The sequence below is a fragment of the Vanellus vanellus genome (genome assembly GCF_965231255.1).
Source record: "Vanellus vanellus genome assembly, chromosome: 3".
NCBI classification, from domain to species: Eukaryota; Metazoa; Chordata; class Aves; order Charadriiformes; family Charadriidae; genus Vanellus; species Vanellus vanellus.
This window is the reverse complement of record NC_138907.1, coordinates 96,265,619-96,290,692: the sequence shown is the minus strand read 5'-3', so window position 1 is coordinate 96,290,692 and position 25,074 is coordinate 96,265,619. Positions and strand designations below refer to the sequence as shown.

Genomic DNA, 25,074 nt, shown 5'->3' with positions numbered 1-25,074 from the left:
AGATCCCTTCATCACTTGACTGAGAATAGTAGTCCAACTATTCAGAAGTTTTTAGGTTTCCCTTTGAATTGGGAAAAAAAAAAAAAAAGCTTCAAAATCTTGTAATCACCTATGAAACAGATTGACTCATCTTCTTCGGTGTTTTCATATTACTCTTGGGAGATTTCTGAACATTGTATTTTCCCAGTTCCTACATGTCATTGGTGAAATAATTGGTTTCTAAAGGTCAGAAGGGCTACTTTGTCTGTTAATGAATATGCCATAAGTGAAGTAGAAGTAACAACTGTTATCAGCTTAAAAACAGACTGACTGGCGGCACATTTAAACGACCCCTAGTATTGTTACCTAGGAATCTGTATAGTGATGGTAAAGCCGCATTGCTGGACATCTAGCTCACTAGGACTATTAATTAACTTTAAAAGCCTTTCAGAATTGCAGAGTATAGGAAAAAAGTGTTCATTTCCAGCACACGACCTGGGTACTGTTTTTTAAATAGGGAGCGGTTTACTTCCTTTTGAAAAAGCAAGTTCTGGGTTTCCTGGATGGGGCCCCACAGGAGCCACTGGATTAGTGCATTTCTCTTTCTGTAGGAAAACAAATCCTCTTTACCCAAGGGCACATGAGCCAGGCATTACCCATGTGAATTCACAATATGCCACTCTTCTGCGGTATACACACTTTCCTCCAGCAGTATCACCACACCACAGCCTCTTCCCAGACCATTCTGCCTTTCCCTAACAGCTACTTGCTTCATCTTATTTCCAAAGATAAAGGCAATACAAAGTATTTCCATCAAGTCTGAGTTATTAAGGATATTTATTATCTGTGCTCCTTTGTCACCTGAATTAAACTGCCTCCTCATCCTCACTGCCTCAAACACCAAGAATTTATGTGTGTATGTATGCATATATATATTCATATATAAATGCTTGGTGTATCTCTACATATGTATCTATCTATCTACACACACATACACACACATTATACACCTAATAGAATATGCGTGTTTCAGAGTGCTTTCAAAACAGCAGGAATGATGTGACTGAGCTAATAGAACTGCTGTGCTCTGCAATGCCGAGTTAGTATTAAAACTGAAATGTGACTTCCAATGATCAAATCATATGCTTAAAGCACTCCAACAATACTTTAAATTTTTAATTTATGACAACAAAGTATTAGATCAGATGAAGAGAGAATAATGCCTTACTAAGTCACCCTTTTCTCCTCCATCTCCTTCTGCTCCAGGTGCACCCTATATGAAAAAAAGACATACTATAAGCCTTCAGATTTAGTCAATGTAACGTTCTGCATCATTTGGTAATGTGACTTGAAAGTACCATGACCTGTAACATGACTTACTTGTTCACCCTTAGGTCCTGGTTCACCCACTGAACCCTAAAAGGTTAAAGATAAAAAGATAAAAACCACATTTCAGAATTTGAAACTGCAGTTTCAAGAGCATACTAAATTATCTTCAATCCTACCTACCACCTATTATTAATGCAAGAGACCTGTAAAGCTGAAAAATTTTTAAGAATGACAATGAAAGCACTTAAATCCTTCTATATAATTAAGACGACAGACTGAAAGCAAGTAATAGCATGGAATATATGGAACATATAATCCACTGCCACACTGGATGGTACAGATTCTGACTGTCAAACAGTAGTTCTCCCCTTTACATGTCAGATGCTCTTTCAGCTGTTACAATTTTGCTCTGCAAATTGCTTAGAAGTTATAAGTAAAAAATCCAGTAAGTGTATCACTTTTTCTAGCCCTATTAAGTATTCTGCATTGCTGTAGGCTGTACCAGCCCTGCTAATGTGGGATAAGCACACTGAGACATCCACAAGTTCAGGCACAATCTGTCTTGCTTGCTGTTTAATTCTCAATGTTTTTTAGCAGAACTGTCTCTAGAATTTTGATCATTATAGTCAAAGCTGAATGGCTTGCATCTTAAAGTGGATATTCCTTTAAAAAAAAATTAAATTATTTTGTTGCATCTTAGAATCCTGTAACAAAACATACCTGTGTGGACAAGCAGGAACCAAAGAAGAATAAATTAATGACCTGATTCATTTCAAACATGTGTAATTTGTTTCTATAGTAAAAGTATGACATTTATAGAACAGTTTATTATTTAAGAAAATCTAAGTACTTGTGGTATGTTATAAAACCAATCACACCATCCTTAAATGTTTTTTGCAGTCTGTGCACACTCAAACATATACATTCCAAAAGAACTATAACTGTACATAAAAACAAATTCTAAAACAGACAGATACAGCATTTTCTCTCCCATTTCAGAGATCCATTTAATTCACATAAGATATAGGCACACAAGCCGGTGTAACATCTATAATTTAATAAATTCAGATTTGTTCTCAACGTTCCAAGGACAAAGAGCCAATACTAATTCATCCACAAAGCTAAGCAGTGGAAATCATAGACCTGTTTAACATTCCAACTTTGTCAAACAGCACTGAAACTATTTTGTCTGAAGTGTTTTCAAAATCATGCCTTATTAAGGTTTTCCAATTACTCACACAAAAAGACATTGATTTCCAATCTAACATTATTTTGGGGGTCCTTCTTCTCCAGTTACTATTCCTTAAATAATAATAATAAAACTGCCAATAGATAAGGTTTAAATGGGAGCAGCTTTTGCTTTTGTGTCACTTAGCCTGTAATATTTGTATTAGCAAATATAAAAATCACTGCTGAAACTATCTGAATCTATTCTGCATTAACTCTCAAAATGCCAATGGAGACAATAGGATGAGAAGTCAAATTATGAAAATATTCACTTTTTTAGGATACTGCTTATCTGTTTGGAAAAAATCCCTCTCAAACCATGCCCAGGAATTTTTTAGGAAATGGCAAGTCAGCATCAGGCAAAACTGTACCAGGCGCTACACTAACTATTTAACAGTATAAAGGATCGCATTCCAGTGCCAAAGTCCGGCCCTGGCACCAAAAATTAATTTATAGTTCCCAGATGCTTAAAAAGCACAATGAAAATATTTTGGGTTTCAATGTTTTGACTGGAGGAAACTGGCACTTCCCAGATGGCAGTACATGATCCTTCAGTTCAAGTACCAACCCCAACCCTGGTAGAAATTGGGATGCCACAGCATGTGTACTGTGGATGTTATTTACATGGACTTTAGTAAAGCCTTTGACACCGTTTCCCACAGCATTCTCCTGGAGAAACTGGCTGCTCATGGCTTGGATGGGCATACACTTCACTAAGTAAAACACTTGGCTGGATGGCTGGACCCAAAGAGTTGTGGTGAATGGAATTAAACCCAGCTGGCAGCCGGTCACAAGTGGTGTTCTCCAGGACTCGGTACTGGGGCCTGTTCTCTTTAATATCTTTATCAATGATCCAGACAAGAAAATTGAGTGCACCCTCAGTAAGTTTGCAGATGACACCAAGTTGGGTGGGAGTGTTGACCTCCTCGAGGGTAGGATGGCTCTACAGAAGGATCTGGACAGGCTGGATCAATGGGCTGAGGCCAATAGTATGCGGTTCAACAAGGTCAAGTGCCGGGTCCTGCTCTTGGGTCACAACAACCCCATGCAATGCCACAGGCTTGGGGAAGAGGTGCTGGAAAGCTGCCTGGCAGAAAAGGACCTGGGGCTATTGGTCAACAGCCAGATGAATATGAGCCAGCAGTGTGCCTAGGTGGCCAAGAAGGCCAACAGTATCCTGTCCTGTATCAGGAATAGTGTGACCAGCAGGACTAGGGAAGTGATTGTCCCCCTGTACTCAGCACTGGTGAGGCCGCACCTCAAGTGCCATGTTCAGTTTTGGGCCCCTCACTACAAGAAAGACATTGAGGTGCTGAAGTGTGTCCAAAGAAGAGAAACAAAGCTGGTGAGGGGTCTAGAGTACAAGGCCTATGAGAAGCAGCTGAGGGAACTGTAGTTGTATAGTCTGGAGAAAAGGAGGCTGAAGGGAGACCCTATAGCTCTCTACAACTACCTGAAAGGAGGTTGTAGCGAGGCAGTGGTTGGTCTTTTCTCCCAAGTAACAAGCGATAGGACAAGAGGAAACAGCCTCAAGTTTCATCAGGGTAGGTTTAGGATGGATATTAGGACAAATTTCTTCACTGAAAGGGTTATCAAACATTGGAACAGGCTGCCCAGGGAAGCAGCTGAATCACCATCCCTAGATATATTTAAAAGACAGGTAGACGTGTTGCTTAGGGACATGGTTTAGTGGTGGTTTTGGCAGTGTTAGGCTAATGGTTGGACTTGATGATCTTAAAGGTCCCTTCCAACCTAGACAATTCTATGATTCTGCTCTGTACAGCCCCTGCACGCATTACAAATGCTTATGAACACCAACCCATTAGCACTAAACAAGCCTGATTCTAAATGCACCTCCCCTCACTGAGAGAACACCAACTGAAAGCATTTGGTTTACCAATGCCTCAGCGAAGAGGGTAAACAGTAGATGGTGTTCTGAGGCTGCTGCATTAGACATTACCACCGACAAACAAATAATAGAAGAAGGTGAAGGTAGTGCATAAGTAGAATTAAAGGCAGTTGTTTTAGCAGCACAAAATGGAGCAAGAGTCATCTGTGTCAACTCCAATGCCGTGTGGGCAGCTGCCACACAGTGGCTCTGTCAGTGGGAAGCCCTAAATTGGGAAGTAAATAGATTTCCAGTTTGGAGAACTGAAGATTGGCTATTATTATTAGATATAGCTAGACAAGAACCCTTTAAACTAGGATGGGTAAAGGCCCATGTAAAAAATGACCAGCCAGCCACAAAGTAGATGAATTAGCCATAACTAGGGGAATAAAAACAGTAGACATGTTATATCCCAGATGGTACTGACTGTGAGAATGGTTGCATCAGAAATTAGGTCTCACAGGCTGAGAAGCACTCTATTTGTCAGCTCAAAGCTGAGGCTGACCTCTATACAGGAAAACATGTGAAATCATCCTTACAGAAAGTCCTCAATGTAAACTGAAATTGCAATTGGATCACCTGCTAAAGCACCACCCCTACATCACAATAAAGGAAAAACCCTATGGTCAATGAGGCAAATTGATTACATTGGACCTTTTGAACACTGCTTGGGATATCAGTACATTCTCACAGGAGTAGAAGTTGTCTCAGACCTAATTATGGCAAGTAAATGTCAGAAATCAAATGCTAAAAAGAGCTAAACGTTGTATTAGCGCTAGGTGGATACATGCTAGCCACTAACTAGAAGGGGTAATGAGTCCAGAAGAAACCTGCTGAGACTTGTATTGTTTTTTGTTTTCAGGAATGATACCAGGAATGACACCGTCCCTGGAGATCAGGTTAACCATTGTTTATCCTTCTCACAGGAGGAATCATTGTCAGCATGGAAAAAATTCAGTTCACATATCAACAAGCCTGGGATGGAAACTTCCAGTTCTTTTGTTTATGCTGAGCAATACTGTAACTGTAGTACATTCTGCACCATACTTGTTTAAAATTGATGGGAATACAGGAATATTGGGAACACCAAGACAAAACCTAACAATGACAATCACTGGTAAAAGCAAATAAAAATCACCTTATTTCTGATACACCAGGAGACAAAATCTCTATTGAATGTAATCTAACAAGTTATTCAAAGGGAAATATGTGGTCATCAAAAGGACAAATCAAACTCATTTAAAAGGCAGAGCAAACTGTTTCTCACACCCCAGTTTCTCACCCTCCAGACTTTCCTCTTTAATGACACAACTGTAGAAGCAGTATGCCTGTGGACAGATACAGGGAAAGATAACAGAAATGGACTACCCTTAAAGGTCACACCAACACCTGTTCCCAGCCCACACACTACACCATCAGCTACCCCTACTGCCTATTAACCTACTCCCTATTTTATGACTCCCACAACCAACCAAACTACAGATCCACTGATTTCTGAAATTGGACCCTATAGCAACAAGAGCTATTTAATCCATCATAGTCCCTCAAACAAGTAGAACTATCAATGCAAGTTAATATCTCTGCAATTAAACCTACCTGCTCACCATTCCTAAATACATCCTACACAGGGTGGTTAGCATGGTTGCATGGGCAAACCTTCACCTCTCCAAAACAAACAAGAAGAGATGTGACTGGCATCCTACGAATAGGATTAGGAATATTAAACAGCATAGATGCTGAAGTTTTAGCAAGTAAATTAAGCTTGGCAATGAGTCATTTGCATGAATTAGAACATCCATTTCTATCTTCTTTGCTGGCACTGGGAACTAGTCAATGGCTCCTATCTGATACATTGCCTAAATGGGAAAGAACTAACAAGAAGGACCACCGACTAATTGTAGACACACTTGGTGTTGCCCAGAATAATATCTTGCTAGCTTTTAGCTGTATCCACGCTCAGTTATGGGTGCAATCTACTGTAGCGGCAATTATAAGGGAAGGCAATGAGGGTACCGTGCCCACTGAGATTTGAAAAGTAATTTGGGAAAAATGCAACTCAATTCAAAAAGGATTTCCCATCTTGGTGTATTTAGTCAATTCCACTTACGAGCCCACCAACAATAAAATGTTGTTTTAACAATACACAATGCTTTGGTATACACCATATACCCAGTCATTGCACTGGGATTAAATCACAATGGAACTGTGCTCTACCCATTACAACATAGAGTACGCACCCAACAAAATGGAAACATATGGCAAACTGCTGATGTGACATGTGTTATATAGGAACAGCAAGGGTTTATTTGTGAAAGTAATACCATTAAGGCACAAGACATTTGTTTTGACTCTGAACCCCATTTGTTTTGACTCTTACCCCATGCAGCGCTACAGACTGGGGGCGGAGTGGCTCGAAAGCTGCCTGGCAGAAAAGGACCTGGGGGTGTTGGTGGACAGCCGGCTGAGCATGAGCCAGCAGTGTGCCCAGGCAGCCAAGAAGGCCAACACCATCCTGGCCTGCATCAGGAATAGTGTGGTGAGCCGGACTAGGGAAGTAATCATCCCCCTGTACTCGGCACTGGTGAGGCCTCACCTCGAGTACTGTGTTCAGTTTTGGGCCCCTCACTACAAGAAGGACATTGAGGTGTTGGAGCGTGTCCAGAGAAGGGCTACAAAGCTGGTGAAGGGTCTGGAGGACAAACCTTATGAGGAACGACTGAGGGATCTGGGGTTGTTTAGCCTGGAGAAGAGGAGGCTGAGGGGAGACCTTATCACCCTCTACAACTACCTGAAAGGAGGTTTTAGAGAGATGCGAGCTGACCTCTTCTCCCTGGCAACAAGTGATAGGACAAGAGGAAATGGGTTCAAGTTATGTCAGGGCAGGTTTAGATTAGATGTTAGGAAGCATTTTTTCACCGAAAGGGTTATTAAACATTGGAATAAGCTGCCCAGAGAGGTGGTGGATTCACCATCCCTGGAGGTGTTTAAGAAAAGGGTAGATGAGCTGCTTAGGGACATGGTTTAGGAGTGGTGGTGTTTTTATCAGGGTAGGTTAATGGTTGGACTTGATGATCTTAAAGGTCCCTTCCAACCTCACTGATTCTATGATTCTATGAACAAAATGTTTGCCATCCATATTCAGCTCCTGTCACATCTCGCCAATTGTTACAATCTAACTATACATTGTATCAAGATTTATTACCTACACCCATTGGAATGAATCTCACATTGGTAAGAAAACTGTTGCAACTTGATGACCTGTGTCAATTGCTAATTAATTCAAAACAACAGACAAAGAACCCTGATTATCATCTATCATGATGCAGAGAAGACAGACCTGTCCAAGAAAGAGTGAAAAAAGGCGGAGAACATCACTGGTGGAAAACTCCCCTTGGATGCTCACCAACATCAACTGGAGCTTTCAATTTGATTTTATATCCAGTTATAGTTTCGTTAGTTCTGACTTTTTTGTGTGTTTATTGCTCATAATCATTCTGTATATCAAAGCTGGGCAATTAATGAAACAAATTGTGTTAATCCAAGAAGTAAAATATATGCAATCTACTCATTCTATATGCACAATTGTATATAATTAACATTAATTGTACTGTTTAAGCTAAGCAACTCATCAGATAATCATACCAATACCACTGAGCTGTAGTATGCCACATATTTATGACACAGAGGCAAGAGGTAACCATAATACCACCCTGTGAGTCGATAAAGTGAGTTGACTGTAGTCATGAGGTAGAGTGTGATGGATGCACTCGACTCCTTGACCAAACTAGTGGAAGTTTGGTTCAGGCTCCAGAAGAAGTAAGGGCTGAGGCCGTAACCACTTCTCTACTTCCAACCTGTTCTCTGAAAACCCACAAGGGAACCTGGTGACGTGGTGAGCATTGATGCACATGGGCTTGGAAACTGGAACACTAACCCTGTGAACAGCACATGAATAGCAGGTGGTTCTTCCAAGTCTCATTTGTCAAGGAACAAAGTAAGTTGTGGGTACAAGGAGTCTCATGCATGCCTTTTCCATTGCATGGAATTTCACTGTGAGCCAACCATTTTATTCCATAAATATGACAGCCTGAGTGAGCCTTTTTTAAGCTAAGCAGTTGGCTGCATGGCGGTGATCTCCCCTTGTGCTGGGATGCCTCTCAAGGTTACTTCTAAAGGCTGAGAGACCCCACTTACTAACTGCAGATCTTTGGTAAGTGATTGACATCACACCTAGACTTGTATTACAGTGCGCTAAGATTTTGTGTTGGTAACTGTGATTTTGTGTTGGTAACTTTGATTTTGTTTGGTAACTTTGAAGAGTTATTATATACTCTGCAGTAACAGAGTGAACCTTACTATCAAACTTTGTTAAGTCTCACTTATTATAATATCTTACTTCAGTAAAACCACTTCTGCTGTTATCTTTGGTCCTTTAAGCAGTCAAAATTGCCTGCATGTGACAAGATGCTAGCAGATAGTACCCAATATCTAACCGCTTTGGGATCAAGAATGACTACTGAAATATTTTTTTTGTGAATTCTACTTGGCTTCTGGTTGCTGTTTACATCAACTCTTATCACACATATATGGGCTTCACAACAGAACTTTATAGGATCCCTGTGTACCAAACCAAGTTGTTTTGAAATCAGGAAGGGAAGAAAGGTTACTTCAGTCTGGAACTTATTGATACCAGTGGTTGACCCAAAAACTACAGTTAACAGGCTACAGAGATACCCATTTTCAAACCCTGACAAGGATGTTTGGCTCTGTATAAGACAGATGCAGTTGCAAGTTAAACAGGGAAGAGAAAGGATAGAGTGGCACAATGCTGTCCAGGTTTGTGACTTGGAATACATACTGCAGATCAGTGCTACTGGCAAAGCTGCAGCCGTGTTAAGCCTGCCCCAGAAGACACTTGTCTCAAACCAGGAAAGCTAAAAAGCAATTGCAGGATGAGATAATTGCTAGCATAGCTTTTTGGACTTTAAGGTATTTTCAGAGGGCATTAAACTGACCCTAGAATTTAAAAAAAGCTCCAGGCATAAGATACTGTCATCTGCCAGTTATATAAACAGAAATCTCCTGGGCGTAGCCTGAATCTCACTGAGTCTGTTTACAGCATCTACTTCCTGCTCTTACGAGTGGTGTTCCTCAGAGGTCAGTACTGGGACCTGTACTGTTCAACATCTTTGTTGGTGACATGGACAGTGGGGTTGAGTGCACCCTCAGCAAGTTTGCCGATGATACCAAGCTGTTTGGTGAGGTAGACATGCTGGAGGGGAGGGATGCCATCCAGAGGGACCTGGACAGGTTGCAGAGGTGGGTCCAAGCCAACCTCATGCAGTTCAACAAGGCCCTGTGCAAGGTCCTACATCTGGGTCGGCAATCCCAAGCACAAATACAGACTCGGCGGGGAATGGCTGGAGAGCAGCCCTGAGGAGAAGGATCTGGGGGTGCTGATTGACAAGAAGCTCAACATGAGCCAGCAGTGTACAATCGCAGCCCAGAAGGCCAACCGTATTCTGGGCTGCATCAGAAGAAGTGTGGCCAGCACGTCAAAGGAGGTGATTCTGCCCTTCTACTCCACTCTCATGAGACTCGAGCTCTGGAGTCCCCACACATAAGAAGGATATGGACCTGCTGGAGCGTGTCCAGAGGAGGGCCACAAGGATGATTTGAGGGCTAAAGCACCTCTCCTATGCCCCCCTAAAGGGGGCCTACAGGAGAGCTGGGGAAGGACTTTTTACTTGGCCATATAGTGATAGGACGAGGGGGAATGGCTTTAAACTGGAAGAGGGCAGGTTCATATTAAACAGTAGGAAGAAATTTTTCACTATGAGGGTGGTCAGGCACTGGAACAGGTTGCCCAGAGAAGTTGTTGAGGCCCCATCCCTGGAGGCGTTCAAGGCCAGGCTGGACGTGGTCTTGGGCAACCTGGTCTAGTGGAAGGTGTCCCTGACTATGGCAGGGGGGTTGGAACTCGATGATCTTCAAGGTCCTTTCCAACCTAAACCATTCTATGATTCTATGGTATCTTACAGGTCCAGACCCTTTATACAGTGAATGAGGAAAATCAGGCATCTTTAGAGCCTTTGATCAGCACTGCAACAAATACTAGTTATTTTCCTTCCAGATATGCTTCCTCAGGTACCTTCACTCTCCCTCTGGAGAAGTCTAAAGTATGAATCATTAACAAGCTAATAAACAATCTCTGCAGTAAAAAAAAAAAAAAAAAAAACCAAAAAAAAAACCACAACCAACCAAACAAAACCAAATACATGAGAAATACCTCAATAACAAGAAAGACTCTTAGAAACTTGTTTTTAAGTACCTGAACAGCTTTTAAAAACTGTGACAAACAACTGCAAGCCCTATCTAGCCACCCCATGATGTATACCAAGAGCATATGAGTGGCAGGATTCCTCTGTTCAGCTAAAGACATCTACAGCAGTGACACTTATGTCTCACTAACAGTTCTATACTTCCTTGATTGTCAGTGGAAAGTAAGAGGCACTTCAAAAGTGCAATTCATTTAATACCGAAGCAGATGTCTCACATGAGATGAAACACAGTGCAGAACTGACTACTTCCATAACAATGATGTCTGAAGTTTAGTGAGTGAATTCCATCCCCTGTAGCCTCCTATAAGCAAGAGAAAGAAGATTTTTTTTTTTCTGTATAGTCTTCACTGACATTTATTCAAAGGAAGACATCTTCTGCAGGTATGTGAGATCCCTGGGGCCCAGTTCTTCCTTCCTAACAAAACACTGTAAGAGGTACTTATATCCCGTAATTGTGCACATATGCATAGGTGTCTCAATAGCTGCATTAGCCTGTGCATTTCCACAGCAGGTCCTAAGATGTATGTAAAAGGCACTGTATCTACTGTAGACCAGAGCTGAAGTTCCAAAGCTCTTCAGTGACCAGAGACCCTGACTTAAAATTTCAGATCTGGCTGAGTCAATGATTTGCAATATGATTTAGGCCTTTAATTGATTCAAACTCCAAAAAAAGGGAAATATTTACACCAATAATATTCAGTCCCTTAAGTAACACTGTCAAGACTTTTCCTGTATATTTTATGAGCTGCAAGTAGTTAATGGGCACCTAAAGTACTGCCTTCAAGCAGTTAACAGACCTACATACAAAAAAAAAAAAAAAGAAACCAGACATTAATTCATGTAAAAACTGCAAAAAAATGCTCAAATTACTGTATTTACTCCTGACATCAAACTGCAGTCTGTATGTATGAGTGCATTTCTTACCCGGTCACCCTTACCACCAGGTAGGCCTGGAGGGCCTGGCAGTCCAGGAAGTCCAATATCACCCTGGGGACCCTGTGAAAATAAGTCAAGGGTGTAAACTTATCCAATTTGTTTTAGAATGATCAACTAAGGGTCATACTCTGACAAGCAGATGGGGCAGAATCTTATTCCCAGAACACTCCTAACTTGATGAAAGAGGATTATCTGATGAAAATAACGCTGATCCAAAATACAGCCCTTTAAACAGTAGCTTATTATGACTTTATTGCTGACAAACACAGGAGAAACAGCTTACAGGGCTTTCCACCCTGCAGTCCCTCAACGACAGCCTGGTTCTCTGAAAAGTACTTCCTAAGATCTTGCACTGTATGATTTGCGCATTCCTCTGAAATAGCAGGCTCTTTCAGCCAAAACCTCCCCAGCTATGCTTCTGACTGCTACTGTGTAAATACTGCTGGAGCACTGGTAAAAGGTGGCATTCATAATCTGCTCCATTCATTAGTTTCACGCAGCTGTTAGCAGAAAGCCAGTCTTTCACTGCTCCTGTTCCCCAAGTACATACAGCCCACACAGGAGCGTGCAACCCAACTTTGCACATCACAGGATTTATGTTTTTTTTTTTAAACAGAAGAAGTCCCACATATGTCCATGTACTTTAAAACAGCATTTGCTAATATTAGCACAGTCACAGAGGACTGAAAAAGAAACTCAACAATCACTTGTTTCAATGTTATTTTCGGTTACCTGCATGGATAAATGAGTAAGTGTAGTTCCAGATGATACCATAGCTTCTTGAAAGTAAATACGAGCACTGAATGTGTAAATGAACTGCTTACCCATTTCCCTGGTAAACCTGGAGGACCCGCAGGACCTGTCTCTCCTCTGCTACCCTTATAGGAAATAAAAGGACATCATTACTTCCTGAAATATTTCCTGTGAACAGGGAATAAAGTATGATTTTTTTTCTTGATGTTTAGTGAATTACACTACTTAACAGTTGGCTTTAATCAAGACTTCTTTTTATTAGTGAAAAAATATCACATGCATTACAAATAGTGAAACCTCCTGAGAAATGTAAACTTTTTTAGTTAACAAAGGCATACAATATTTAGTTGGCAATAAATAATTCAACTAATTCATTGGGCTGAGTGATTATGCACAATCAAGTCCTCTTCATAGGATGTTACTTCACTAAGATAACTCTGACACACATGCTTAGCTTTAGGCTTTTGTTTAGTTTCATCAACTGAACTCTCACATGACCACATGCTTCAAACTATGATCCCACATGAACAATGGACAAATGTGAAAAGTGTGTGCAGAAGTATTACTTAAACTCATTTAGGTTAAAAAAAAGTCTAGACTGTTATAGGGAAGGATAACCCTTGAAAATCCCCCTTCGTAATAGTGATAAGTATAAATATGCTTTTTACTAGATTTTTACTTTATATCTTCACTGCAGTTATGTTTATCCATTCAGATCAGCATATTCACTATATTCAGTAGTGTTATAACTCCATCTCTTAATGCAGACATTTGAATATATACTCTGGGTAAACCTGTCGTTGAGTCAAATTTTCAAAGATTTTAAACAATTTTCGAATCAAAGTACCTTTCTCAAAAGGGTTTTGTCTCTTAGTGATAGACAAGAGGTAACGGGCACAAACTTGAGCATAGGAAGTTCCATCTAAACATGAGGATGGACTTCTTACTTCGAGGGTGGCAGAGCACTGGCACAGGCTGCCCAGAGAGGTTCTGGAGTCTCCCACTCTGGAGACATTGAAAACCCGCCTGGATGCCATCCTGTGTAACCTGCTGTAGGTGACCCTGCTCTGGCAGGGGGGTTGGACTAGATGATCTCCATAGGTCCCTTCCAACCCTGACCATTCTGTGATTAAACCTTTCAGAACAGCTCAAGAAGTTTTATACATTTCGTGTCACCTGTACAGACATATATTTGTACAGATAAATTCAAACTCTGTCCCAACAGAAGCCTAAGTCTCACTTGAGACACTTTTCTTACTTCCACTGTATGAATACATAAGGGGTACTTGCTATAAAAGCACGATATAACATTTAAGATCATAAAATATCAAGAACTGAAGTTATTAGATATGTAAGTAGATAACCTGTTATGTATAATGTAGAAACTATGGATAAAGGCAGATCTAAGCATTCTAGTGCTGTATACAATGGATAATTTTAGACACAAATATTTCTTTCATAATAAGAATAATATTGTGAAATATTGTGACATATTCATTAATAAAAGGAGATGGCAGACATGGCCTTTTACACCAGGTCATAAATGTAATGACAACTTCTCACACAAGCTTAGGAGAACTAACTGTACAATTCAAAAAATAATTAGGTATCCTGGAGAGATCAGAGAACCAAACATAAACAGACTTTTTCATTCGTTTCCTTCAAAATATCCTATGGTGTTAAAATCACTATCCTTCTAAAGCACTTTGTATAATTTCTGAAGCTTTTTTATGTTAAAAAAAGAAATAAAAAAAGAAAAAAAGCCTCCCAAATCACCTTCACCTTACACCACAGAAGATTAATTAACCTTTTTGAAAATTTGTTATTTAATCACATAATTCTGTACTACATTTCTGACCCGGAACATTATGACATTTCTGATGCGGGTAAGAGAATCATTAGAATTATAAGTATTACAAACTCGTTTCCTCATATACATCATAACATTCATGTCTGATTGCTATACGCCTGTAAAACAAAAGCAACGTCATCCTCTGTAGAGCTAAAAAGCACATCAAATGTTCTGCTTGTCACACAGAACGCAAGAAAAATCTTCCATTTGTTTTTAAGTGAAAAAAAATATTTTATCAAATATACACTACAGGCACTTTTTCAAACACCATTGTTTTTATAAGGTGATTAAAAAAAAAGAAGGTTAGTGTACAGAAGACTGGAGCAGAAAAGGATAGTGTTTCCATAAACATTGACATTATATATCTGTTAGGACAGATTACTTTAAACTAAGGGCCACCACTGCAAGATCTGCAGGAGTTCTGTTTTAGTAAGTAAGAGGGGAACTGTAACCCAAAGAACAATTAGGAATCCCATTGGCCCATGGCATAATTTAAAAGACTGTAAAGCTTCCTCCAAGTTATACCTGACTGAAATGGTCCTGGGATAGGATTTAGATTGGGCTAGTTACTCTTGGTTCCCTTCACAGGGGATGAAGAAAAAAAGACATCTTGAAATGTCTTCATGTAAACATTTAAAATACATCACAAGTCATGTCCTAGAAGCATCTATGTTTTACCCACAGCCTTTAAGAGGGTTTCTGTAATAACTGGTTCAGGCGTTGACATCTGTACTTGCTCAGATGAAACCTTCCTCTGTGCTCTAAGTTACTCATAGGCAATAATCAGAACAGGAGGCAGTTTGGCCATGTCCTCAGCCTACCTTTCTTACACAGCAGCCCTATATATAACATAGCCCACAGTAGCAAGCCACTCACAAATCAATGGGCATGTTGCACTGGTTTTAACCAAAAGAAGACGACCAGAATCTGCATGTTTTATGCACTTTTGACACACTTCAAAATTCCTACTTTTCCTAGAAGTCAAACGTTTTAAGAGGGAAAATAGCTACTCTAGTTTAGCTGGGACAGACTGGCTTGCACCCATGCTGGTAAAGTTTCCTGGCCTAAATGAAGGGAGGCAGCATGCAGACACCCACTGCAAACGGCCCCTGAAGTACCCTAGAGCTTGGCCACTGCCTAAAAATTGTTTCAGTCAATGGTCTTAGACAGTGTGGACTAAAAGCATGCCTAGGACCACTCCAGTATTTTAACAGTACAAATAATTGATTTCTGTTAAGTGCACTATTGCTTAGCATGTGAGCTCTGCTCAGGATAAGGTCATTCTCTCAAAGGACGGCAAGGCACATGTGAAATGGTAGGGTGTGAATTGGTGGTACAGCACCGCAATACTGAACATTACCGGGATGCAGCCCTTCCACAGCTGATGTGCTAGACCGCATTACAACAAAATCTACCTTTCCTTTGTTCCAAGGCAGGATTGCTGCACCACTCAATACATTTAAATGAAGATGCAACATCTCTCTCACATTTCTGTTAGATCTATATTTAGCCTTTGAATGTAATATAAGTAAGGGGATGTTACAGGATTTACAATAGACCTTCCTTTAGATTGTCCAGGGTGATTTTCATCACCCATTTTTGACTGAAATTGTCAAGACTCAATTCTTTTGTACAATTCCCACAAGCAGTTACAGAACGCATTCTTATACTGAAACAGTTTCTTTCACTGGTTTATTGATTTCCTGTTGACCAATTGATCCTGTTAAGGATGACTCTGTTAAGTGGAACAATAACAAGAATAAAAATATTCCCCAGGTAACTTGCATCTCAGCTGCCCAGAAAATCAAAACATTAATTATAATCTCTTGTCAGGTAATTCACAGTGTATACTGTAATAAACTACTTCTACTTAAGAATTTTGGTTTTGTAATATATACATCATACCAATTTTTAGCATATTCAACAGCAGTGCCATAGAGAATTAAATCTGTGCAGAATAAAAAAGAATAAACAAAGTACATTTTCGAATGAACTTTTAAAACTTAGTATTCCAAAGTCTTTTGCAAAATGTAACCCATTTATCAATTATATGCTTGTCAGACTTTAATTTAACATATTTTTTTTTCATCCAAAATCTCAGAGGGATTATCAATTTAAATTCAAGGATTTATCTACGGAAGCGTCAACAGGACTCTTCCTTTGACCTTCAGTACAATACTAAAAAGCACCCAAAATTATAAACTATTATTTGTCGGAAGAGTAAATAAACAGCAAACTTTCTCTGAGATTTTAAATGCATCTTTCCACCTTTCTCAGAGTAATAATTAAATGTTACTGCTCATGATAGTGGTAAGAAATAGGTGTAGCATGCAATGTACCTTCCTCTTAACTGTGACATGCTTTGGGCACAATCAGCAGCCCAAAAGCTGCCATTCTCTTCAAGGGTGATACTGTGGCCAAGTACAAAGGACAGAGACCTTTCGTAATGGCTGTATCTACAGTGCTAACTGAAGCCTCGAACAGCTTTAGTACACTAACTCAATAAGAAGTGCATTTTTTACCCAGGTTACTATCTACACTACTTAGGAGAAACCAACACTGGGTTATCTGCTGACATCCAGAGGTCTAGCATGTCTGAAAGTCAAAGGAAGCTGTTGTTGGAGGTGAACGGGTAAAGAGAGAAGCAGCAGACAGGAATCTGACCATGCAGTTTGGAAAGACAGGAGTGGATAGTATGAGAACTGGAGAGGCTTGGAGATACTAATCAAGTTTGGCTGGGATAGTAGTCTGTGAGTGAGAGAAGAGGAAGTGCTACTCTGTACAAACTAGGCTGCAGAATTTTGCAAGGGCAGAAAGCTTAGTCACATCCATCAAGAGGCTTAGGTTTACTGGATAAAAAGCCTACCAGTCAGGATGGAAATCCACTTTGTTCTTTTGCCTCTGCCATAGACTGTGCAATGCTAACCCCTTTAGCTGCATCTTAAATGTAAACTATGACTCACCACTTGCAGAACACCTCTGAAATTATATATACAAAACGCCTCCACCAATACCTAAATATATCATATAAACTGAGGCAAGGACATTTCATCCTATCACACTACCAATGGAAAATGACCCATTATTTCAGTTTGAGTCACGTAAAAAGAATATGATAGACTAAACTAGGTTTTAGGGTTAGGGTAACCAAATTTTTAGGGTAACCAAAGATACATTTCAGGGTAGCTAAGAGAAAAATATCTTTAAATACTCAGAAAATTATTTAGCTGAAAGTAATTTAAGATGCTGCAAACAGTATTCTCATCTAAATTTAGGTTGTATGACATGTTACTACCAAATCCAAGGTACTCTCCAGGCTCCCTCTTTATAACAAGCAGAGAGACAAGACACCTCCTTAGAGCAAGTCAGCACAACCAACCAGGGCCCCTCAGATTTCTCTGAGGGGGCTATGGTGTCAAATCTCAGGCAGCCAGATACTTAACCTGTATTGCTAATGTTAGGGAAACATGTATTGCATCCTAAACCTTTAAGAATGTATATATGCTGGCCTGCATATACATTGAGTTTTCTTAATTTGCTAGACAAGCATTGAACTTTAAGTTAAATGGTTACTTAAATGTTCCAAGCTCTCTTTTTACTGTAAAACCACAGGATGGGATACATGTTCTCCAAATGTTAGCAATTTAGAGGTTAAATAGCTGAAGAAAAACAGGGGATGAAAAAGAAACAGGGGCAGGGGTCAGTATTTTCTGCAGACACAATATGAAAAATTAAATCTTACTAAATCTCAGCAAATATGAAAGAAAATGGTTAAGCAGCTTAGGGAGCATGGCTAAATTCCACTGATTAGGAATGACACTCTGATGTTTGAGAATTGCTTCCTTTGGGCCACCTGCCATGATGACTGGCTTAGAAAGATTTAAATCACAAATGAGTTTGGTAATTACTTGGATTGGCTAGCATAATGTGAAGCAAACATAAGGTTAACCGACAAAACAATTAGAGTGGAACGCAGAATATATTTGATTTAGAAACAAAAGACAAAATTTCCACATTGCTCCCGTTGTTTTTCTGTTTTACTGAAGAGATAAATAAATAATAAAAAATAGGTAACTAAATAAGCAAAAGTAAAACTTTGGCACTCAGGTGCCAACTTAAGTTTTCTAAGGAAACGCAATGATAGACTAAAATGGCACTTTTGAGAGTCTAGGGAGATTTGTCAGCAGTGAGGTAAGAGTCTCCCAACACATGAGTTTGCCTATTTTTAATTAAAACTAGTTATCTTGTTTTCAACTATTTAATATCTTCTCTGTGAGACTGTAAATGTTTACAGACTTGCAAAAGGCCAAAATTTGAATCTGCTGCTTAGTAACAAATACTGTTCTAACTACATTCACACAGTTATTTAGTAATGAAAAAAGCATTGAAATAACATGGTTTATGCCAGAGGACGCTACAGGCTATTTGGTAAACAGTATAGTAGTATTAATTTGTCCCACAGAGTCCCTGATGATTGCTTAATAGTGCTCCATTGTGTAACTCCTCAAAAAACTACACACTAGTTGAAGCGAAAATTTTCTCTCAGAAAGATGTCTTTTGCAAGCAGCTAAAGCTGAAAAGTCAGACATTTTTTTTAATATAACACAAATGAGGCATGTTATTTTTCCCTCATGCAGATACCAGCCTGCTGTCCATATTAGCAGTCAGCCTTGTTATCCCTCCCAAACTTTCACTGGAGGTCCCTTCTACAGTTCTGGCCCTCCTGGAGCTACCAGCCATGCTGTCGTTCCCCAGAAGTGATGCAAAGTGGGTAAGTGAAATGGGAAAGTGAAGAAGATCTCTCACGTGGCTGCTGCCATGCAGCAATACATTAAGGGACTGAAGTTCTCCACATCCTGCAAAATGTCAAGGTTTTTTCCAACTGCAAGGAAGATGACCAGCCCCTCTTCTGAATCTTCTACTACCAAGAGGGAAATGGAACAAAGAGTAAAGGAGAAAGAAAAGAATTGAGCGGAGTGCTAAAGAGGATAATTCAAAATAGGAAGGAAAAGGACAAGAAAAATAGCTGAGTAATAACCACACAATCCTCAGTCTTTGAAAGGGTTTGATTACTTTGGTCAAAAACTAACAAAAGTCAAAGTTGTGAGAAAATTTCAAATTCTGAAAAAAATACAAAAATATTCACAAGAAAAAAATCTCTTTAGAGCTATCATAAAAGCTTTTCTCAAGTTATTATCAAAATCTATATTTTAAGAAGTTTGAAAATCATGGTGCATAGAATTATTTAACTGGCAGATTATTTTTTTTCCTGGAAATGTAAGGACAGATTCCTAAAAGCTGAGGTTCAAATATATCTACTACATGTACAAGCTGCAGAAGAAAAAGAAAACACTATTCTGCCCTGAAAATAAATACAAACTCAACTTGAACCAAAGCTCACTGACGTTAAACAATCCAAACCTGTGTCCTTCCTGAACAAAAAATCCTGATCATTTCAGGGTTTTGTGTAGAAGCAAAAACCAGTGTTCCCAAAAAGAAACCAGAAAGCTAGTCTAGTCATATGCTGCCTGGAGTTTTGAGCAGAAGGAAGCTAAACATAGTTATTATTCAAGTCTCTTTATAGCTTTAAAGGAACCATAGATGAGAAGTAGATTACTGTTTAATGTTCTACATGAAAAACTTTATTATCCATTTTGTATTGACCAAAAGTTTTTTCTTTCTGTGCCTTTGTTCTAATGTTCATGTATTTTCCAAAATGACTGCATTTTTTAAAGACAGGAAAAATAAGGGCAAAATATCCAGATGTCTTGCTGATCTCTAGAGTCAAACAGAAAAATCATTGTATTTAATCTGTATTAAGTATTTCTGTCCCACTACAGGGTTACTAATAATTAACCTTGTGTGTCAACTCCTGTTCTATGGACTGCTGATTTTGTAAATTCATGTTCACATTGAAAGGATTAAAAGCATAGTTTAGCAGATTACAGTGCATTATCAGAGTGGGCAATTACTTTGGTCTGATTCAATTATAATTCTTATTCCTGTTACAAGTATAGAAAATATCAGCTCAAGAAGAACAGGGCTGAAGACTTTTTCTAGTACACCCAACACTTAAACACAAACAACAAAAATAAATGTTTGCAAGCTGGCTATATGGGAGGCTCAAGATACCTGTATTTCATCCTAAGAAGTATATGCTTATATAATCCCCTTTTTATATCATTCATAGGCAGCTGTGGACACAGCACTTATATAAAGATTCAGTCTAAAATAAATGTGATCTCGTGAATTAATGCATCTAGCACACGATAACGCAAACCACAGAAGAAACCAGAAGAAAACGAAATCTGTTACTTGGCTGACTCCTACTGTATATTTAAGAGTTACTTCAGAGAAGATATTCCTGATCCATGAAACACCCTTACAAATATATCCCTATCAGTAACTCTCTAAGCCCTGTATGAGGATAAGCCCACAACTGACTGAGTAAAACTGTTATGTCACTGTGTGATAGCAGAAGCTCAAAAAAATCCAGGAAAGTATCCCTAGGGTATCAGTGGCAGGAGAGAAGCTTGCAAAAGCAATTGGTTACAGAGCCTGGAGCCTTGTCAATGTCGTCAGACTGAATTTTGGTATACGAAAATTTTCTTCAAATCGCTGACCCTCTCATCCCTCACAGAAGGATTAACAGCAAAGGGAAATTAGATCAGCCTTATGTAACTTCAATCCATGCCAGGTCTACTCTAGAGGGAATCAGAAATCTGTACCAAGCAGACTCTAGTACCCCAAGCATCCCATCAGTTCACTTTCCCTAGCACATTTATTTCCTGCAGCAAGCTACCTGCTCAGTAATGATTTCTCCAGTCTTCTAAATCTTTCTAGTGTTGAGGAAAATCTCCAGTGAAAGAAACTACACCACCAATGTTTCCAAGTAGAGATAAATGTTATAATTCGCATCACTATAGCTACATTCATAGTGCTGACCAGAAAGGGGCAAGGCACAGGTCTGGACAGCATCCCACCACCATCCACGATAAATGTTTAGCTTGCTTTTGTCTCAGGCAAACTGGACTTTCCTAGATAATGCCCAGGAACATTTTTGGAGACACAGGCAAGAGACTGTTCCCCGTATGCAACTTGTTTGCACCCAGCCTGCTCTTAGGCATGAGGGGCTATTAAGGGAGTTTAGCAGTATGAAGACAAACCATGCCATGCCAGTTGACCAAGGGGGCTGAAAACAGTATCTAGCCATTTTCTTTACTAGGTAGGACAGACAGCTACCTTTCTTTCATATCTTGCCTCACTGTTCACATTACATACATTAGAAGTAGGTCCTAGCCAAAAAAGAAATCATGTTCTGAATACTTTGTCCAAAGTTCAAAACCTTGTAATATACAGTGCAAGCTTCTTTAAGAGGCTGAAAAGTTAAAGAAAAGAGCAAGTGATCTACTGACAGCTAGTGAATTTAAGCTTTCCAACACCAGTTGTAGGAGTTGGCTGTTGCAGAGGAAGAACAGGAGTTTGATTCCAGCTTTTTGTCACAAACCACCTTCATTCCCTCTGTTTGGGCTTTTACTCAGCATATTTGAAAACAAAGCCCAGAAGAATATAAACAAAGGTTTAAAATTTATCAACAAAGCCAGAAACAATTATAAGACACACGCTTCTGGATTCTCCATGTGATGATGCATATCCACCTGCTACAGAAGGGGGTTAAAGAACACCTAGTATTTATCTTAAAAATTAGCACGTGCTGAATAATATTTTTGCCTTATAGTTAGCTTCAGCAACCATAACTTGAGGCACTGCAATATCACATATGCTCAGTTAAACATTTACTCAATACTTACTGGTGGTCCCCGGGGTCCTGTTGGACCTGCTTCACCCTCTGGCCCCTGTTCACCCTGTTTTGGGGATAAGAAAAATGCAACAAATTTGAAAAGTGATTTTTTGCACAATGCAAACGTTTTGTTTTTCTAGATCTTTTGAATAAGATTAATGATCTTACCGGTTTACCAGAATTTCCCATCAAACCTGGCACCCCAGGGGGACCTCTATTACCCTGTTGGACAAAAGATGAAAAATATTAGCCAAGCCAATGGTTTACTATTGCACTTTAAAACAAAAAAATAAGGAAATCAATAAGGTCGGGGGGGGGGGGTATTTATTTTTTAACTTCCATCTTTATTTTGGTTTTCATTTAACTTTCACATTACCTTTCACCTTCTATCTAATTTTTCACAAGTCAGATTTCAGTTCTTCTGTTGTTTACATACTGACAAATCCCAAATAGACTTGATTGCTGTTCTCAAATCACTGAAGGATAATATCATTCCATGTAATTTCAGAAGAAATTCACATCTCAATCTAGTTTTCTTTTTCAGTTACTTATAACTAAACTTCAACATTATTGTCTGAAACATTTCATAGTCTCAATTACACAATACTTTTTTAAACTGATGATTTGGTGGTACATAAACAGAGATGACAATCTCTGCGATTCAATCAACTCAGGGCAGCTATAAATACTATTCTTACTATGAGATCCCTCATTTCAAACTGTAATGAGTTACCTGCATCACATGCCTCCTCTAGCAATGACTTTCACAAATTTAAAAGGAAATGGCCTTTTTTTAGGTATTATTTAACTCCTGGAATCATGAAAGCCACATTATGCAGCAAAAGAATCATACAAAAACATAGGACTAGAGTTGATAAAAGAATATATTCAATTCTTTCAGCCAAAGGCTTGTCTCTTACCACAACAGAAAGTTAATATAATTTGACTGAATACTTTAGAGCATGATAAGCACAAATACAGTATTATAAGAAAGTCAATACTCAAGATTATTTACCTTTGGGCCAGGAATGCCTTTCACACCTGGAGCACCTGGTAAACCCTGAAAGAAATAACATTTACAGTGTTTATTTGTTGTTAAGGGGATTGGAATTGGTGTTAAAAAAAAAAATATCTTTCTCATGTTAAAGTATTTCTAGTCCTTTTACTTGATATCCAATAACTTTTATCCAATAATGCTTTTTTTTAATCCAATAGTGCTTTTATCCAATAACAGACCGAGCTTGAATTCTTTCTATTTACAACATAACAGATAAGGAGTATTATTCCTACTTCATAACTTGAAAAAAAGAGCATGGAAAAGTGAGGAGTTGTGGCTTTTTCTGGCTTAGACTAGAATACTGGGACCAAGTATCTATTTCTGAGACTGGAGGTAGAGAGTTCAATAGATACTTTTTGTATGCATTTCATCCCCTCCTCACTTCTGTGCAGCAGCTCATAGCAAGTATGCTTTTACCAAATTTTCTTCCAAGCTTAAGATCTCGCTTCGTATGATAAATTTACTTCCAGTTCTGTTTTAATATAGCTCCTTCACTTTGTCCTTAAAGCAATTACTCCTATAGCATAGCGTTTCAAAGAAGTTTCTATTTAGCTTTTGACAACTAACACAGTTTTCAAACTTATTCAGTTAATGTGCAAGGATTACCTTTTAAACGACTCCATAAAGTGCTATTGATTCCCTATAACTTCACCACAGGAGGTACACTACAAAACTTGCCCCCCTATAGAAAGAAGTATGACCGTGATACATTCCAGATGTTCTGAGCCAGCAGAATATCAAAAGGAGAGGATTGTTCATCTAAGGTATGTTAGACAAACAGGTCAGCAATTCCAGCTCACCCTGGGAATCGGTTTGATGACTACCATGGTATATCGGTCAATACCATGAGATCAGCTCTAATTGTGGGGTCACACCATAATATCCACAGGGTCTCAGGTACAAGAAACCCCAAAAGAATTGCGTACTGGCCACAAACGTTTTGTAAGACTGAGTTCCTCACTACCGTACCATGAGGAGATTTAGGCTTTTGTGCAAAAGTTTTGGATATGCATAGCAGAATTTTCTTGAATTACACATAGAATCATAGAATGGTTTAGGTTGGAAGGGACCTTAAAGATCATCTAGTTCCAACCCCCTGCCATGGGGAGGGACACCTCCCACTAGACCAGGTTGCTCAAAGCCCCATCCAGCCTGGCCTTGAACACTTCCAGGGATGGGGCCTCCACAACTTCCCTGGGCAATCTGTTCCAGTTTAATCTTCCCGAGCCTTTTGCTTACGTTTTCACTTAAATTACTCCATCATCAGCATCAAACTAATCTACATACAGCCTTTCCGTGGTTTGAACTGAGCTAACTTTCAAAGGTAAAATACCAGATACTTACTGGCAGTCCCTGAAGCCCTGCATCGCCTGGAGCTCCGGGTTTTCCTGGTTCACCCTGAAAAACATTTTAAGTTGTAACTTATGCAAATCAAACAAAAAGGAAAAGTTTATTTCCGGAATACAGGGCTGGAGTACTTTGGGGTCTGTAGGATGGGAAAGTTCATTCAGTTACCTTACTAATGTGCATAAAGCCTTGGGCAGCAGCATCATAAAAAGCCACAAATAAGTGAACAAATCTAGGGCACTGCCAAAGCTCAGATATATGCTAACTGTGCCTTACTTTTGCTCCAGGCATTCCAGGGATCCCTTCCCGGCCATCAACTCCTGGTAAGCCCTTGAAAGAAAAAAAGAAAAAAAAAATTAATGTATTGTTGGAGAGATTTCACCCTGGAGAGAAATCAATCTGATATAAAAATTAGCATGACATGAAGCTAATCAAGAAATGAAATATACATACAGGCTCTCCTTTAGGCCCAGGAAGACCATTTATTCCTCTTGTACCTTGAGGGCCCTAAGAATAATAATAATTTTAAAAAATGAAAATAAACACATTGAAATGACAGATGCA

The 25,074-nt window shown here is 39.3% G+C and overlaps 1 protein-coding gene across 1 annotated transcript in view; it reads right to left on the bottom strand.

The window, feature by feature from the left end:
* The window catches only part of COL9A1 (collagen type IX alpha 1 chain), a gene marked incomplete at both ends in the record, with an annotated part of 75,128 nt that overhangs the window by 9,994 nt on the left and 40,060 nt on the right, over window positions 1–25,074 (bottom strand). Inside the window, 10 exons of the mRNA XM_082480633.1 lie at window positions 1,208–1,252; window positions 1,360–1,395; window positions 11,689–11,760; window positions 12,525–12,578; window positions 22,117–22,170; window positions 22,275–22,328; window positions 23,122–23,166; window positions 24,508–24,561; window positions 24,787–24,840; window positions 24,964–25,017. Coding sequence (XP_082336759.1) covers window positions 1,208–1,252; window positions 1,360–1,395; window positions 11,689–11,760; window positions 12,525–12,578; window positions 22,117–22,170; window positions 22,275–22,328; window positions 23,122–23,166; window positions 24,508–24,561; window positions 24,787–24,840; window positions 24,964–25,017 — 522 coding nt within the window. The remainder of the gene's footprint in view (window positions 1–1,207; window positions 1,253–1,359; window positions 1,396–11,688; window positions 11,761–12,524; window positions 12,579–22,116; window positions 22,171–22,274; window positions 22,329–23,121; window positions 23,167–24,507; window positions 24,562–24,786; window positions 24,841–24,963; window positions 25,018–25,074) is intronic.